General features: G+C 37.6%; 1 protein-coding gene across 47 annotated transcripts in view; it reads right to left on the reverse strand.

Annotated features, from left to right (window-relative positions):
* Positions 1-18,669, reverse strand: part of LOC143660720 (uncharacterized) — a 298,041-nt gene that overhangs the window by 184,594 nt on the left and 94,778 nt on the right. For 6 of the 47 annotated variants that reach the window (XR_013164238.1, XR_013164221.1, XR_013164342.1 and 3 more), the window contains exon 1: positions 2-3,012. The exons of the other annotated variants lie outside the window; for them this stretch is intronic. Coding sequence is in view for 3 of the 6 variants with exons in the window: in XM_077134150.1 (XP_076990265.1) it covers positions 2-168 (167 nt within the window). In the remaining 3 variants the exon portion in view is untranslated. Of the gene's footprint in view, position 1; positions 3,013-18,669 lie in introns of those variants that run through there. 47 annotated transcript variants of the gene reach the window in all.

Consider the following 18,669-nt stretch of genomic DNA (forward strand, 5'->3'; position numbering starts at 1 on the left):
CCTGCCTCCCCAGACCCGCTGAGCTCCACCTGCCCTTAAGGCCTCAGACTTCAGCCTTCTTCTCCCCCTTCCCCACTTCCAACAGAGCAGCACAACATGCAGCCATCTCAATTCTGTTCTCCTATGTCTCAATTTTGCAGAAATACTGGCTGCAGACGCTGTCCCCATGTGACAACTATCATTCTAATTTCTACATCATCACATGATGGAGATGCAGAATGTTTGAGAGTTGTTGCATAATAAGGACATTTCCAGAAAATTCCAAGTTCTCTTGAAATTTTAATCAACATAGATAGAACTAAAGAAAACAAATCACAGAGTCCCTATTCAAACTAATCTATTTTCATAGAAATATCCTAAAATTAGCAAATGACAATTAAGAAAATACTGGAATTTGCAGAAACAAGACAGGTTTCTTTGAAAAAATTTTTAAGTTTTTCTGATAAGTACTGTGAACTGAAAAACGGTTAACATGTTTGTCACTTTCAAAAAAGCCACAAATGAATTTCTCTGAAAAACTCAACATCTTTAAAAAAAAAAATCCATAAAACTGGGGCTCTGCCAAAACTTGAATGTTACAAAATCATGTGCAGCTCATTTCTCTCTCTGTTTCCTATTAATTTCTAAAGCAAGGATTAGGCTTTTAGAGATTTGAGGTTAGAAAGACCAGACACAGATTTAAATGCTGGTACTAACAGGGTGCATTTGGGCAAGTTAATTTTTCTTTAACTTCAGGCTCCTATTTCATTAAATGGGAACAAGAATATCTACACTTATCAGATTAAGAGTTTTACATAAGAAAAAACTGAACTCGCCTAGAAGATTAGTAACCTAGATTAGTTAGAATTAGGTTGACTGAGAGTTACAGGAAACCCAAAATACCAGTGGCTTAACCAAGAGAAGTTTCATTCTTTCTCAAGTAAAAGTCCAACAACACTAACATGGTACTCCGATTTTGTTGCTCTACCATGTGTGAGCTCAATGTCATTGTTCAAAATGGCAACATTCACATTTCAGATAGTAGAATGGGAAAGGCAAGGCAAGGTGGAATATATACTGCCTCTTAAGGGAGGTTCCTGGAAAGGACCATACAATCATTTACCTCCCATTAATCAGAATGTAGTCCCACTACCATAAAGCTGTCAAGAACTCCAGCTATGAAGAAGGGGTCCTATTACTATATAAAGAGAGGAGTATGGGTACTAGGAGACAACCAGCAGGCTCTGTCACAAAACCCAATATCAGCTCATTCCCTGTCTCAAGTGCCTTTACATTTAGGCTGGTGTAATATTCAGCCTGTACACACCGGTACAGCCACAACAGCCAGTTAAAGCTTGGATCCATTCTGAATGGCTGGCATCCCTGTACAGTAATGGATAAAAATCTAACAAACAAGATTTTTTCCCCTAACTAGTCAGAATCCCCTAAATTTTATTTACTGATAAAGTACAGAGCCTAGCAACTTACTTTAATGGGGAAAAAAACAATTTTGACGACTTATAGGGTTCTATTTTCAAAAACTAACACCTCATTTTTACTATATGGGCACTCCATTTTTGATGTTGGAGGGTACTAGAGGCTGAAATACAGAGACTTAACAGGGGAAGAAAGCAGTTATGTCCCTACTGTCCACAACTCCCACACTGTTGGACTTTCCCACCTCTTGGTCACTGACGTAGTTGTAAGCACTGAATGGGGGACTGGAAAGGGACAGTGGGGACGATTAAATCCACAGTTGGTATACATGAAACTTGTAGGTAGGTGGCAAGTGCTGAATGGTACATCACTATTTAAATTAAACTCAATTAAAACCAGTATTCATTTTCTTAAAAGACTTGCTGAAGCAGGGTGCCCCAGACCTAGAACAATTTCTTTAAAACCTTATCTTTCTGGGCTAATTATTTCCAAGAGTTTAAATCAGCATTTCCTAAGCTGTGTTCCACAAGTGTTCAGAGAGGATTGAATGAAAAAAGTAATTCAGTACTAGGAATATTTTTCTTTTAAGATGCATTAAATTATTATATGAGAAAAATTATTTTAAACAGCTTTAAGTACTCCACCATAACCAGCCTATGCCAAGCTCAGATCCTGGGATGTCAGGGGGCCTCAATGAAGTTCATCTGATGGCCACAATAAGTCTCCGCCCAACCCTCTGCTGTCATTCAACTTTATAATTCTTACTGTCCTAAGCGACTTTTTCTTCCTAAACAATCTATTCTGCATCCTGCACATTTTAAGAATTTGCTTTGTTTTTTTTCCTTCATTATTTCATTATTTATTCTCTTTATTTAAAAAATGTCCCTCACAGAACAGCTCCCGGAGCCACGACAGAGGCCAAACACACAGCGTACCCCAGTCTGGACCAGCTGGACCGGCTGCGAGACTCCGGAACAGTGAGTTCCCCGAGCCTCGCACACTTCCCGAAGCTGCGGCGACCAGCGGCCGGCGCCCCTCCCTCATAGGCGGCTTCCCGGACCGGCTGCGAGGCTCCGGAACAGCGAGTTCCCCAAGCCGCGGCAGCCAGCGGCCGGCACCCCTCCCCCACAGGTGGCTTCCCAGACTGGCTGCAAGTCCCCGGAACAGCGAGTTCCCCAAGCCGTGAAAGACGGCGGCCAGCACCGCTTCCCCACAGGTGGCTTCCTGGACCGGCTGCAAGTCTCCAGAACAGTGAGTTCCCCAAGCCACAGCAGCCAGCGACTGGCGCCCCTTCCCCACAGGGGCCTTCCAGGAGGGAAAGGAAAGAGTCTCCAACAGTAGCAGGGACTGAGTCCAACCAAACACCAATAGTGGCATTAATAAACAAATTCTGACTACTAAAAATAGGCCCCCAGCTCAGGCGAAACTGATCAAGGCGGAAGTCGCCTATTGGGCTAACTGAAAAAGAGGAAAGGGGAAGAAACAGAGCCTTCTGCGGCTGTTCCTATGGAGGCTTGGTTGCCTCTGGACTCAGCGCCAGGATTACACAGGCTGAAACTGTCCTAAACGCAGAAACAGGCTGCTTTCAGGGCTGTCTCCCACCTGAACCCTCCCCACGGGAGGGGTGAAACGCAACTCACGTGGAATCCCTCTCTCAAGGAATTCACATCCCAAGGCTTCACAATTTGAAGCAATTAAAACCAGCCTACAACCTTTCCTCTGTCTCTACCACGCCCCCAGCAGGGAGAGCCTTCCAAAGTTAAAGGAGCCACAACATCTTTTGCTGGTGGGACCCGCAGACAGACAAGCGCCACATACTGGGCAGGATAAGAAAAACAGCCCAGAGACTTCACAGGAAAGTCTTTGAACCTGCTGGGTCTCACACTCAGGGAAAACTGACGCAGGTGATTCCTTCCCCCCGAAAGGAGGCCAGTGTAGTCCAGGAAAACCCGGCTGGAGTCTGTAATACCTATGCAGACCCTCCTAAGAGTAGGGAGGGAAAAGGCACCTTACAAGCAGGACAAGAAACAAGAAAATAAGAACTGAAAATTTACCCTTTGTTAAACAAAACTTAAGCTAGAGGCACAGAAAAAGCTGAAATGAAGGTCAATGAACAGATAGACAACAAATTCATCTAGCAAGAAAAACCTAAGTAAGATAAGTGAAAGCAATCTCCAGAATAAATTAATTAAGGTAATTAAACGTACAGACACCAGCAAAAAATAACAAATCATACCAGAAAATTGAAGATATGGCCCAGTCAAAGGAACAAACCAATAGTTCAAATGAGATACAGGAGCTGAGACAACTAATTCTGAATATACGAACAGAAATGGAAAACCTCTTCAAAAACCAAATCAATAAATTGAGGGAGGACATGAAGAAGGCAAAGAATGAACAAAAAGAAGAAATAGAAAGTCTGAAAAAACAAATCACAGAACTCATGGGAATGAAAGATACAGTAGAAGAGATGAAAAAAACAATGGAAACCTACAATGGTAGATTTCAAGAGACAGCGGTTAGAATTAGTGAACTGCAGGATGGAACATCTGAAATCCAAAAAGAAACAGACTATAGGGAAAAGAATGGAAAAATATGAGCAGGGACTCAGGGAATTGAATGATAATACGAAGCGCACATATATACGTGTTGTGGGTGTCCCAGAAGGAGAAGAGAAGGGAAAAGGAGGAGAAAAACTAATGGAAGAAATTATCACTGAAAATTTCCCAACTCTTATGAAAGACCTAAAATTACAGATCCAAGAAGTGCAGCATACCCCAAAGAGAATAGATCCAAATAGGCATTCTCCAAGACACATACTACTTAGAATGTCAGAGGTCAAAGAGAAAGAGAGGATCTTGAAAGCAGCAAGAGAAAAGCAATCCATCACATACAAGTGAAACCCAATAAGACTATGTGTAGATTTCTCAGCAGAAACCATGGAAGCTAGAAGACAGTGGGATGATATATTTAAATTACTAAAAGAGAAAAATAGCCAACCAAGAATTCTATATCCAGCAAAACTGTCCTTCAAAAATGAGGGAGAAATTAAAACATTTTCAGACAAAAATCACTGAGAGAATTTGTGACCTAGAGACCAGCTCTGCAAGAAATACTAAAGGGAGCACTAGAGACTGATACGAAAAGACAGAAGAGAGAGGTGTGGAGAAGAGTGTAGAAAAAAGGAAAATTAGATGTGATATATATAATACAAAAGGCAAAATGGTAGAGGAAAGTATTACCCAAACAGTAATAACACTAAATGTTAATGGACTGAATTCCCCAATCAAAAGACATACACTGGCAGAATGGATTAAAAAACAGGATCCTTCTATATGCTGTCTACAGGAAACACATCTTAGACCCAAAGATAAACATAGGTTGAAAGTGAAAGGTTGGGAAAAGACATTTCATGCAAATAACCAGAAAAGAGCAGGAGTAGCTATACTAATATCCAACAAATTAGACTTCAAATGTAAAACAGTTAAAAGAGACAAAGGATACTATCTACTAATAAAAGGAACAATTAAACAAGAAGACATAACAGTCATAAATATTTATGCACTGAACCGGAATGCCCAAAATATGTGAGGAATACACTGCAAATACTGAAAAGGGAAATAGACACATCTACCATAATAGTTGGAGACTTCGATTCACCACTCTCATCCATGGACAGAACATCTAGACAAAGGATCAATAAAGAAACAGAGAATTTGAATATTACAATAAATGAGCTAGACTTAACAGACATTTATAGGACATTACACCCCACAACAGCAGGATACACCTTTTTCTCAAGTGCTCATGGATCATTCTCAAAGATAGACCATATGCTGGGTCACAAAGAAAGTCTTAACAAATTTTAAAAGATTTAAATCATATACAACACTTTCTCGGATCATAAAGGAATGAAGTTGGAAATCAATAATAGGCAGAGTGCCAGAAAATTCACAAATACATGGAGGCTCAACAGCACACTCTTAAACAACGAGTGGGTCAAGGAAGAAATTACAAGAGAAATTAGTAAATATCTCGAGACGAATGAAAATGAAAATACAACATATCAAAACCTATGGGACGCAGCAAAGGCAGTGCTAAGAGGGAAATTTATTGCCCTAATGCCTATATCAAAAAAGAAGAAAGGGCAAAAATTCAGGAATTAACTGTCCACTTGGAAGAACTGGAGAAAGAACAGCAAACTAACCCCAAAGCAAGCAAAAGGAAAGAAATAACAAAGATTAGAGCTGAAATAAATGAAATTGAGAACATGAAAACAATAGAGAAAATCAACTAGACCAGAACTTGGTTCTATGAGAAAATCAACAAGATTGATGGGCCCTTAGCAAGAGTGACAAAAAGAAGAAGAGAGAGGAAGCAAATAAATAAGATCAGAAATGGAAGAGGAGACATAACCACTGACCTCACAGAAATAAAGGAGGTAATAACAGGATACTATGAACAACTTTACGCTAGTAAATACAACAATATAGATGAAATGGACAAATTCCTAGAAAGGCATGAACAACCAGCTTTGACTCAAGAAGAAATAGATGACCTCAACAAACCAATCACAAGTAAAGAAATTGAATCAGTCATTCAAAAGCTTCCCAAAAAGAAAAGTCCAGGACCAGACGGCTTCACATGTGAATTCTATCAAACATTCCAGAAAGAATTAGTACCAACCCTGCTCAAACTCTTCAAAAAAATTGAAGTGGAGGGAAAGCTACCTAATTCATTCTATGAAGCCAACATCACCCTCATACCAAAACCAGGCAAAGATATTACAAAAAAAGAAAACTACAGGCCAATCTCTCTAATGAATATAGATGCAAAAATCCTCAACAAAATTCTAGCAAATTGTATCCAACAACACATTAAAAGAATTATACATCATGACCAAGTAGGATTCATCCCAGGTATGCAAGGATGGTTCAACATAAGAAAATCAATTAATGTAATACACCATATCAACAAATCAAAGCAGAAAAATCACATGATCATCTCAATTGATGCAGAGAAGGCATTTGACAAGATTCAACATCCTTTCCTGTTGAAAACACTTCAAAAGATAGGAATACAAGGGAACTTCCTTAAAATGATAGAGGGAATATATGAAAAACCCACAGCTAATATCATCCTCAATGGGGAAAAACTGAAAACTTACCCCCTAAGATCAGGAACAAGACAAGGATGTCCACTATCACCACTGTTATTCAACATTTCTTTGGAAGTTCTAGCCAGAGCAATTAGACAAGAAAAAGAAATACAAAGCATCAAAATTGGAAAGGATGAAGTAAAACTATCACTGTTTGCAGATGATATGATACTATACGTCGAAAATCCTGAAAAATCCACAGCAAAACTACTAAACCTAATAAATGAGTACAGCAAAGTAGCAGGTTACAAGATCAAAATTCAAAAATCTGTAGTGTTTCTATACACTAGGAATGAACGAGCTGAGGGAGAAATCAAGAAACGAATTCCATTTAAACTGCAACTAAAAGAATAAAATACTTAGGAATAAATTTAACTAAAGAGACAAAAGACCTATGTAAAGAAAACGACAAGAAACTGTTAAAAGAAATCACAGAAGACATAAATAGATGGAAGGGCATACCATGTTCATGGATTGGAAGACTTAATATAGTTAAGATGTCAATTCTACCTAAATTGATTTACAGATTCAACGCAATACCAATCAAAATCCCAACAACTTATTTTTCAGAGGTAGAAAAACCAATAAGCAAATTTATCTGGAAGGGCAGGTTGCCCCAAATTGCTAAAAGTATCTTGAGGAAAAAAAAACGAAGCTGGAGGTCTCACGCTGCCTGACTTTAAGGCATATTATGAAGCCACAGTGGTCAAAACAGCACGGTACTGGCATAAAGATATGCCAGTCAATTGACCAATGGGATCGAATAGAGTGCTCAGATATAGACCCTCTCATCTATGGACATTTGATCTTTGATAAGGCAGTCAAGCCAACTCACCTGGGACAGAACAGTCTCTTCAATAAATGGTGCCTAGAGAACTGGATATCCATATGCAAAAGAATGAAAGAGGACCCGTATCTCACACCCTATACAAAAGTTAACTCAAAATGGATCAAAGATCTAAACATTAGGTCTAAGACCATAAAACAGTTAGAGAAAAACGTAGGGAGATATCTTATGAATCTTATAATTGGAGGCAGTTTTATGGACCTTACACCTAAAGCAAGAGCACTGAAGAAAGAAATAAATAAATGGGAGCTCCTCAAAATTAAACACTTTTGTGCATCAAACAACTTCATCAAGAAAGTAAAAAGACAGCCTACACAATGGGAGACAATATTTGGAAACGACATATCAGATAAAGGTCTAGTATCCAGAATTTACAAAGAGATTGTTCAACTCAACAACAAAAAGACAGCCAATCCAATTACAAAATGGGAAAAAGACTTGAACAGACACCTCTCAGAAGAAGAAATACAAATGGCCAAAAGGCACATATAGAGATGTTCAATGTCCCTGGCCATTAGAGAAATGCAAATCAAAACCACAATGAGATATCATCTAACACCCACCAGAATGGCCATTATCAACAAAATAGAAAATGACAAGTGCTGGAGAGGATGTGGAGAAAGAGGCACACTTATCCACTGTTGGTGGGAATGTTAAATGGCACAACCACTGTGGAAGGTAGTTTGGCAGTTCCTCAAAAAGCTGAATATAGAATTGCCATATGACCCAGCAATACCATTACTAGGTATCTACTCAGAGGACTTAAGGGCAAAGACACAAATGGACATTTGCACACCAATGTTTATAGCCGCATTATTTACAATTGTAAAGAGATGGAAACAGCCAAAATGTCCATCAACAGACGAGTGGCTAAACAAACTGTGGTATATACATACGATGGAATATTATGCAGCTCTAAGACAGAATAAACTTATGAAGTATGTAATAACATGGATGGACCTAGAGAACATTATGCTGAGTGAGACTAGCCAAAAATTAAGGACAAATACTGTATGGTCTCACTGATATGAACCGACATTAGTGAATAAACTTGGAATATGTCATTGGTAACAGAGACCATCAGGAGATAGAAACAGGGTAAGATAGTGGGTAATTGGAGCTGAAGGGATACGGACTGTGCAACAGGACTGGATACAAAAACTCAGAAATGGACAGCACAATACTACCTAATTTAATGTAATTATGTTAAAACATTGAATGAAGCTGAATGTGAGAATGATAGAGGGAGGAGGGCTGGGGACATAAATGTAATCAGAAAGAAAGATAGATGTTAAAGATCAAGATGGTATAATCTAGGAATGCCTAGAGTGTATAATAATAGTGAAATGTACAATGTACAAATTTTAGAAATGTTTTTGCATGAGGAAGAACAAAGGATTGTCATTATTGCAGGGTGCTGAAAATAGATGATATCTAATACTTTAAAATGTCACATTATGTGTGAGACTAAAGCAAAAAATGTTTATTTGTTACAAAATTTATATTTTGACTAGGGCATTTCCTAATATAACTAATGTAGATAGTTTGATTGAATGTCATATGTACTTGGAATCTCAGGTAGCACATGAGTTTTTGTTGGTTTGTCCAGAGTGATCCCCCGATGAATCCCAGAATGATTTGATCAGTGACTTGAAAAGTATTTGCAAGCCCCTTTCGGGGAATGGTGCGAGTGGGGAGAAATTCAACCTCCCCAAGTTGAATTCTTGATATTTTCACAAGCAGTGTGGACAACCAAAGCTACAGGCTGAGCCCCCAGTCTTGGGGTTTGTCCACATGAAACTTAAACCCACAAAAGATAGGTCAAGTCTACTTAAAATTTAGGCCTAAGAGTCACCCCCAAGAGAGCCTCTTTTCTTGCTCAGATGTGCCCTCTCTCTCCAGCCAATATGATGAGCAGTCTCACCACCCTTTCCCTCTCTGCGTGGGACATGACTCCCAGGGGTGTGGACCTTCCTGGCAACGTGGGACAAAGATCCTGGAATGAGCTGAGACTCAGCATCAAAGGACTGAGAAAAACCCTAGAATGAGCTGAGAATTAACATCAAGAGGCTGAGAGAACCTTCTCGACCAAAAGGGAGAAGAGTAAAATGAGGCAAAGTGTCAATGGCTGAGAGATTCCAAACAGAGTTGAGAGGTTATCCTGGAGGTTATTCTTACGCATTAAGTAGATATCACCTTGTTGTTCAAGATGTAGTGGAGAGGCTGGAGGGAATTACCTGAAAATGTAGTGCTGTGTTCTAGTAGCCATGTTTCTTGATGATGATTGAACAATGATATAGCTTTCACAATGAGATTCTGTGAATGTGAAAACCTTATGTCTGATGCTCCTTTTAGCTACTGTAGCAACAGAAGAGTAGAACATATGGAATAAAAATAAATAACAGGGGGAACAGATGTTAAAATATATCCAGTTTGAAATAGTGGTAGGTGAAGGCGAGGGGTAAAGGGTATGGTACATATAGTTTTTTTTTTTCTCTCTCTATTATCGTTTTATTTCTTTTTCTGTTGTCTTTTTATTTCTTTTTCTAAATCGATGCAAATGTACTAAGAAATGATGAATATGCAACTATGTGATGATATTAAAAATTACTGATTGTATATGTAGAATGAAATGATTTCTAAATGTTTTGTTAGTTAATTTTTTTTAATTAATAAAAAAAAAGTTCCTACTTTAAAAAGTACTTAAAGAAAGGGGTATATAGTGAAATGCCTGTCTCTCTTCTACCCCTGCTCCCCTCTCACAATGTTTGCCTTCCCAGAGAGAACCGTTCTTATAGTTTCTTGTGAATCCTCCCAAATTATATATTTTCTAACATATATGGCAGCATAAATAATCTTATTTTGCATACAAGGATGCTTTTTCAATACCATATTCCCATTCTACCACAGAAACACATTTTTTCCTTTTTTTTTTTACATGGGCAGGTACCAGGAATTGTACCTGGGTCTCCAACATGGCAGGCAAGAACTCTGCCTGCTAAGCCACAGTGGCCCACCCTGAACCACAATTTTTAAAAGTTTAAATTTACTTTTTGGTCAGCACTCACTATAACTAGCACTACACTAAAATCTTTTCTATTCTAAACTGAACAGAGGCATTTACTATTATATATAGGTGCTATTTAATCATGTGTGTACATAACTAATTACCACTTTAAGTAATATTCTAACCCCAAAAAGCTATCAGTATCAATTTTTCTTTCTTACAATTATACCATGGAACACTAATTCTCAACAGATGGTTGTAACACATGTGCCTTCAGAAGAAAAGATCAAAATCTTGAGTGGGAGATATGAAAGTACAAATCCTCCACCCACTTCCAGATATTCTGATATGTCCTCCTGGGAGAGTCGTCATTTTTACTATCTCTTACCTGTGGAAAAATCACTGTGCTTCATGAGGAATGTGTTTGTAGACAAGTGTCTAGTGCAGCACTATCAATAGAACTCTCTGCAATAAAGAAAATATGCCATCTCTGCACTGTTCAACATGGCAGCCATCAGTCCTGTATGGCTATTGAGCACCTGAAACCTGGCCAGCATAACTGAGGAACTTTTCATTTAATTTATTTTAATAGCCACATGTGTGTAGTGGCTATCATTTTGGACAAAGTCCACTGAAGAGTGGGTAAACAGAAAAAGATAATAATCACTGCTTTGAAACAGAGGAATAATAGGAAACGTGTGAGTTTGGGTATACACAGTAATCATAGTAGGTTTAAGCTCAAACTACATACTTCTTAATGTACCCAAAGTTGAGTGGAATATTTCCAAAAAATAATTTATTTAAAGTTGGAACAAGCATTAAAGCTTCCATGTTAGAATTTTACCTCTGAAATATGAAATGAATATTTTTAGAAGACAGGTTCCAAGATGTCAGCTTAGTGAGGTGTGGAATTTAATTCATCCTCCAGAGCAGCTAGTAAATAGCCAGGGACAGTACAGAACAATTGCTGGTGCCACATCAGTGATGGGACACACAGCACACACCAGTCTGGACAAGCTGAGACCCCACACAGAATGTAAGTCCCCTAGCCTCGAAAGTGCCCCTCCCCCACAGGCTTGTTGGTTTCCAGAGGGGAAAGGAAAGAGATTTTACTAGAGCAGGGTCTTAACTCAACCAAGCTGTAATTGTGGGATTAATTAACAAATTCTGACTACTGAAAACAGACCCCCAGCACAGATAAAGTCAACTAAGAGCTAAAGGTACTAGGAGTAAAGGTATGGAGGTGGGGGTGGGGGGTTGAATGGGACAGTACAAAATACTTGAAAAGGGCAATGTAGTAACTTAAGATCTTGATTAACAAACCCAAAGAACAGGGGTCCTGCTCTGAGAAAGATTTTTTTTTTAATTTTTTTGCTTTGTTTCTACTACGTAACAGCTCATTAGATAGAACCGCAACACTTCTCAGGCTCCAACTGGGCCAGGCAAGGGCAGAATTAAGATTGTCTGAGAGACAAAGAGGCTGGTCAGGTGAAAGGGATTAATTCCCTGGAGGCTGTGCCATCCCCAGAAGAGGGGTGGGTCCCTGCTCAGGTGGAATCCCTCCAACAAGGAGTTCACACCCCAGGGACTGGATAACTGAAGCAATTAAAGACAGCCTACAACTTCTCCTCTGTCTCAATCCTGCCCCCAGAAGGAAGAGTCTATGGGAGTTAAAGGAACCACATCACTTTATGCTGGTGGGAAACAGCAGGCAGACAAGCAGACAGTTCAGAATAAAAAAACACAGAGTATAGAGGCTCCACAGGAAAGTCTGTCAACCTGCTGGGTCTTACCCTCAGGGAAAACTGATGCAGGTGACCCTTTCCTCCTGAGAGGAGGCTCTGGTCTGGGAAAATCTGACTGGGGTCTATAATATTTAAGTAGACCCTCAAAAAAAAAAAAAAAAAGGCTCCATATAGGCAGGGTAAGAAACAGAAAAACAAGAACTGAAAAATTTTGATTCATTAAACAAAATCTATAATACCAGTCTAGAATAAGCTAAACTGAATGTCAAAGAACAATAGAGAAAAAAACATCCAGCAAGAAAATCCTACTTAAAGAGTGAAAAAAATCTCCAGAATATACTAATTAAAGAAATCAAATACCTAGATGAAAGCAAAAAATAACAAGTCATATTAGGAAAACTAAGATATGGTCTAGTCTAACGAACAAAACCAACAACTCAAATGAGATACAGGAGTGGAAAAAACTAATTCAGGATGTTCAAACAGACATGGAAAATCTCATCAAAAATCAAATCAATGAGTTGAGAGAGGATACAAAGAAGGCAATGGACAAACAAAAAGAAGGAACCAAAAGTCTGAAAAAAACAAATCATACAACTTACAGGAATGAAAGACACAGTATAAGAGAAGAAAAAAAACAATGGAAACCTACAATGTTAGATTTGAAGAGGCAGAAGAAAGGATTAGTGAACAGCAGGACAGTACATTTGAAATCTGACATGCAAAAGAAAATACAGGGAAAAGAATGGAAAAATATGATCAAGGATGCAGGGAATTGAATGACAACATGAAACACACAAATATACATGTTATAGGTATCTCAGAAGGAAAAGACAAGGGAAAAGGAGGAGAAAGACTAACAGAGGAAATTGTCACTGAAAATTTTTCATTTCTTATGAAAGACATAAAATTACAGATCCAAGAAGTTCTTAATACCCCAAACAGAATAGATTCAAACAGACATGCTCCAAGAGGCTTACTAATCAATGTCAGATGTCAAAGAAAAAGAGAGAATTTTCAAAGTAGCAAGAGAAAAACAATCCATCACATAAAAGGGAAGCCCAATAAGACTATGTGTAGATTTCTCAGCAGAAACCATGGAGGCAAGAAGACAGTGGGATGATATATTTAAGATTCTAAAAGAGAAAAACTGCCAACCAAGAATTCTATATCCTGCAAAACTGTCCTTCAAAAATGAGGGGGAGGGATGATGGGGACCTTAAAACATTTTTAGACAAAAAAAATCACTGAGAGAATTTGTAACCAAGAAACTGGCTCTGTAAGAAATACTAAAGGGAGCACTATAGACAGATAGGACAAGACAGGAGAGAGAGGTATGGAGAAGAGTGTAGAGATGAAGACTATCAGTAATGGTAAAAAGAGGAAAAAAATAGATATGATATATAAAATCCAAAAGGCAAAATGGTGGAAGAAAGTGCGGGCCTCACAGTAATAACACTAAATGTTAATGTTTTAAACTCCCCAATCAAAAGACAAAGACTGGCAGAATAGATTAAAAAACAGGATCCATCTATATGCTATCTACAGGAGATTCATTTTAGACCCAAGGACAAACATAGGTTGAAAGTGAAAGGTTGGGAAAAGATATTTCATGCAAACAACAATCAAAAAAGAGCTGGAGTAGCTATACTAATATCTGACAAGTTAGACTTCAAATGTAAAACAATTAAAAGAGACAAAGAAGGATACTATGTATTAATAAAAGGTACAATTCAAGAAGAAGATGTAATAATCATAAATATTTATGCACTGAGCCAGAGTGTTCCAAAATACATGAAACAAACACTGAAAAACACTGAAAAGAGACATCAACATCTCCATTGTAATAATTGGAGACTTCAATTTTCCATTCTCAGCAATGGACAGAACATCTAGACAGAGGATCAATAATGAAACAGAGAATTTGAGTAATACAATAAAGGAACTACACTTAACAGACATTTATAGAGCATTACACCCTACAACAGCAAGATATGGCTTTTTCTCAAGTGCTCAGGGATCATTCTCAAGGATTAACCATATGCTGGGTCACAAAGCAAGTCTCAATACATTTAAAAAGATTGAAATCATACAAAACACTGTCTCAGATCATAAAGGAATGAAGTTGGAAATCAGTAACAGGCAGAGGGCCAGAAAACTCACAAACATATGGAGGCTCAACAAGACACTCTTAAACAACCAGTGGTCTAGGAACAAATTACAAGAGAAATCAATAACTATCTTGAGGCAAATGAAAATAAAAACACAATATCAAAATGTATGGGATGCAGCAAAGGTGGTGCTAAGAGGCAAATTCATTGCCTTAAAGCCTATATCAAAAAAAGAAGAAAAAGCAAAAGTCGAGGAATTAACAGTTCACCTGGAAGAACTAGAGAAAGAATGGCAAACTGACCCCACAGCAAGCAAATGGGAAGAAATAATGAACACTAGGGCAGAAATAAATGAAATTGAGAGCATGAAAATGACCAAGAAAATCAATAAAACCAGAAGTTGGCTCTATGAGAAAATCAGTAAAATTGATGGACCCCTTAGCAAGGTTGTCAAAAAGAAAAAGAGAGAGAATGCAAATAAATAAAATCAGAAATGGAAGAGGAGACATAACCACTGACCCCACAGAAATAAAGGAGGTAATGAGAGGCTACTAAAAGCAACATTATGCTAATAAACTAGACAACATAGGTGAAATGAACAACTTCCTAGAGAGGCATGAACAACCAATACTGACTTTAAAAGAAACAGACGACCTCAACAAACTAACTACAAGTCAACAAACTGAATCAATCATCAAGAAGCTTCCAAAAAAGAAAAGTCCAGGACCAAAGGGCTTCACATGTGAATTCTACCAAGCATCAAGAAAGAATTAGTTCCAATCCTGCTCAAATTCTTCAAAAAAATAGAAGAGGAGGTAGACTACCTAACTCATTCTATGAAGCCGACATCACCCTCATACCAAAGCCAGACAAAGATACTACAAGAAAAGAACATTACAGACCAATCTCTCTAATGAATATAGATGCAAAAATCCTCAACAAAATTCTTGCAAATCAAATCCAGCAGCACATTAAAAGAATATACACTACGACCAAGTGGGATTTATTCCAGGTATGCAAGGATAGTTCAACATAAGAAAATCAATTAATGTAATACACAATATCAACAAATAAAAGCAGAAAAACCACATGATCATCTCAATTGATGTGGAAAAGGCATCTGACAAAATCCAACATCCTTCTTTGATGAAAACACTTCAAAGGATAGAAACACAAGGGAACTTCCTCAACATGATGAAGAGAATATATGAAAAGCCCACAGCTAACATCATCAGCTAAGATCATGATCAGCTAATATCAGAAACAAGACAAGGATGTCCACTGTCACACTATTATTCAACATTGTGTCAGAAGTTCTAGCCAGAGCAATTAAACAAGAAAAAGAAATACAAGGCATCAAAATTGGAAAGGAAGAAGTAAAACTCTCACTGTTTGCAAAAGATATGATACTCCATGTCAAAAACCCAGAAAAATCCATAGGAAAACTACTAGAGCTAATAAATGAGTACAGCAAATGGCAGGTTACAAGACCAACACTCAAAAATCTATAGTGTTTCTACACACTACTCGTGAGCAATCTGAGGAAGAAATCAAGAAAAAAAATCCATTTACAACTGCAGCCAATGAATAAAATATTTAGGAATAAATTTAACTAAGGATATAAGAGACCTATACAAAGAAAACTACAAGAAATTACTAAAAAGAAATCACAGAAGACCTAAATAAATGGAAGGGCATACTATGTTCATGGATTGGAGGACCAAATACAGTTAAGATGTCAATTGTACCTAAATTGACTTATAGATTCAATGCAATACCAATTAAAATCCCCAAAAACCTATTTTTCAAAAATAGAAAAACCAATAACCAAATTTATCTGGAACAGCAGGGTGCCCCAAATAGCTAAAAATATCTTGAGAAAGAAAAATGAAGTCAGAGGTCTCACACTACCTGAACTTAAGGTGTATTATGAAGCTACAGAGGTCAAAACAGCATGGAATTGGCATAAAGATAGATACACTGACCAACAGAATTGAATAGAGTGTTCAGATATAGACCCTTCCTATAGCAGTCAAGCCAACTCACCTGGGACAGAACAGTCCTTCAATAAATTGTGCTTGGAGAACTGGATATCCGCATGCAAAAGAATGAAAGAGGATCCAATATCTCATACCTTACACAAAAATTAATTCAAAATGGATCAAACAGTTAAACATTAGATGTAAGACCATAAAACTTTTAGAGGAAAATGTAGGGAAATATCTTTCAAAACTTGTAATAGGAGGCAGTTTCCTAGATCTTACACCCAAAGCATGAGCAATGAAGAAAGAAATAGGTAAATGGGAATGACTCAAAATTAAACATTTTTGCGCATCAAAGAACTTTGTCAAGAAAGTAAAAAAGCAGCCTATACAATGGGAGACAATATTTGGAAACCACATACCAAATAAGGGTCAAGTATCCAGAATATATGAAGAGACTGTTCAACTCAACAACAAAAAGACAAACCCAATTACAAAATGGCAAAAAAAATGAACAGACACTTCTCAGAAGAGGAAATACAAATGGCTAAAAGGCACATGGAAAGATGCTCAACTTCCCTGGCTATTAGGGAAATGTAAATCAAAACCACAATGAGATATCATCTCACACCCACTAGAATGGCCATTATCAAAAAAACAGAAAACAAGTGCTGGAGAGGATGTGGAGAAAGAGGCACACTTATTCACTGTTGGTGGGAATGTAAAATAGTTACAACTGCTGCGGAAGGCAGTTTGGCAGTTCCTCAGGAAGCTAAATATAGAACTGCCATATGATCTGGCAACACCATTGCTAGGTAGCTATTCAGAGAACATGAGGGCAAGGACACAAAATGACATTTGCTCACCAATGTTTATAGCAGCATTATTTACAATTGCCAAGAGATGGAAACAGCCCAAATGTCCATCAATAGATGAGTGGTTAAACAAGCTGTGGGATATACATACAATGGAATATTATGCAATTGTAAGACAGAATACAGTCATGAAGTATGTGACAACGTGGATGGCTCCTGAGGACATTATACTGAATGAAATTAGTCAAAAACAAAACAAATACTGTATGGTCTCACTGATATGAATTAACATTAATGAGTGAACTTGGAGAATTTCAGTTGAGAACACAGGTCATCAGGAGATAGAAATAGGGTAGAGACTGGGTAACTGGAGCTGAAGGGATACAGAACGTACAACCAGACCGAATGTAAAAATTCAGAAATGGATAGCACAGTACTACCTGATTGTAGCACAATAATGTAGGTACACTGAATGAAGCTGAATGTGAGACTGATAGAGGGAGAAGGGCTGGGGACACATATGAAACCAGAAGGAAAGGCAGACAATAAAGACTGAGATGGTATAATCTTGGAATGCCCAAAATGTACAATGACAGTGACTAAATGTACAAATTAAAAAATGTTTTTGCATGAGGGAAAAAAAAGTATTTTTAATTAATAAAACAATATATTTGGATTTCCCACTCAAAAAATTTTCCTAATATCACATGACATGTGGATCACATTAAATTAAAAGTTTCTGTGTTAGGTGAAAAATACAAATTGCCTAACAGAATGTACTATATTTTGCCAATTGCATATACACATACATACATGTTTACATATAAATACAATTCATTAGAATAGCATTATTTGATAGAACTTCCTGTGATGACAGAAATATTCTATATCTGTAATGTCCAATAGGATAGTAACTAGCTCTATGTAACTACGGAACATTTGAAATATGGCTAGTATGACTAAGGAAGTGAATTTTTAATTGTTTTTAAATTTCATTAATTTAAATTTAATTAGCCAAAAGTGACTAATGGCTACCTTACTAGACAGTACAGGTCTAGAAGAATAAACCTAAACTCTTAAAATGGCTTCCTCAGAGGGACTGTGTTTGAAGGGATGAAAATATTATACTTTACACAACATCACATGGTTTCAATCTACTTATTTATTTTTTTACAACTGGCATGTATAGCACATTAAACAAACAATTAGGAAGAGATAGAGCAAGAATGAAAGGCAGGTCAGAATTAATGCCTTTTCCTTCCTTTATGCATTTGACTCCACTCCATTCACTCAGCTCACTAGGTACTCTAGAAAGGTTACCTATTAGGTTTCTAAAATCTGGTCCTTGAACAGCTGGAACAATGACATTTTCAACTGAGCAGAGATGTAGTCAAGTCACAGGACCTCAGGACATTAAAATTTCAATTTGAAAGAATGCATTCATGATTCACTGTTATCTCTATATATAATCTCTTGATATCTCCAACAAAGGAAGCAGAGGTATCAGACCTAATGTAGGCAAAGCTGGAAATGACACTTCACATATCACCTCTACCCATGATTGCTCACAGCCATGTGTAGTGAGCAG

This window comes from Tamandua tetradactyla, chromosome 1 (assembly GCF_023851605.1).
Source record: "Tamandua tetradactyla isolate mTamTet1 chromosome 1, mTamTet1.pri, whole genome shotgun sequence".
NCBI classification, from domain to species: Eukaryota; Metazoa; Chordata; class Mammalia; order Pilosa; family Myrmecophagidae; genus Tamandua; species Tamandua tetradactyla.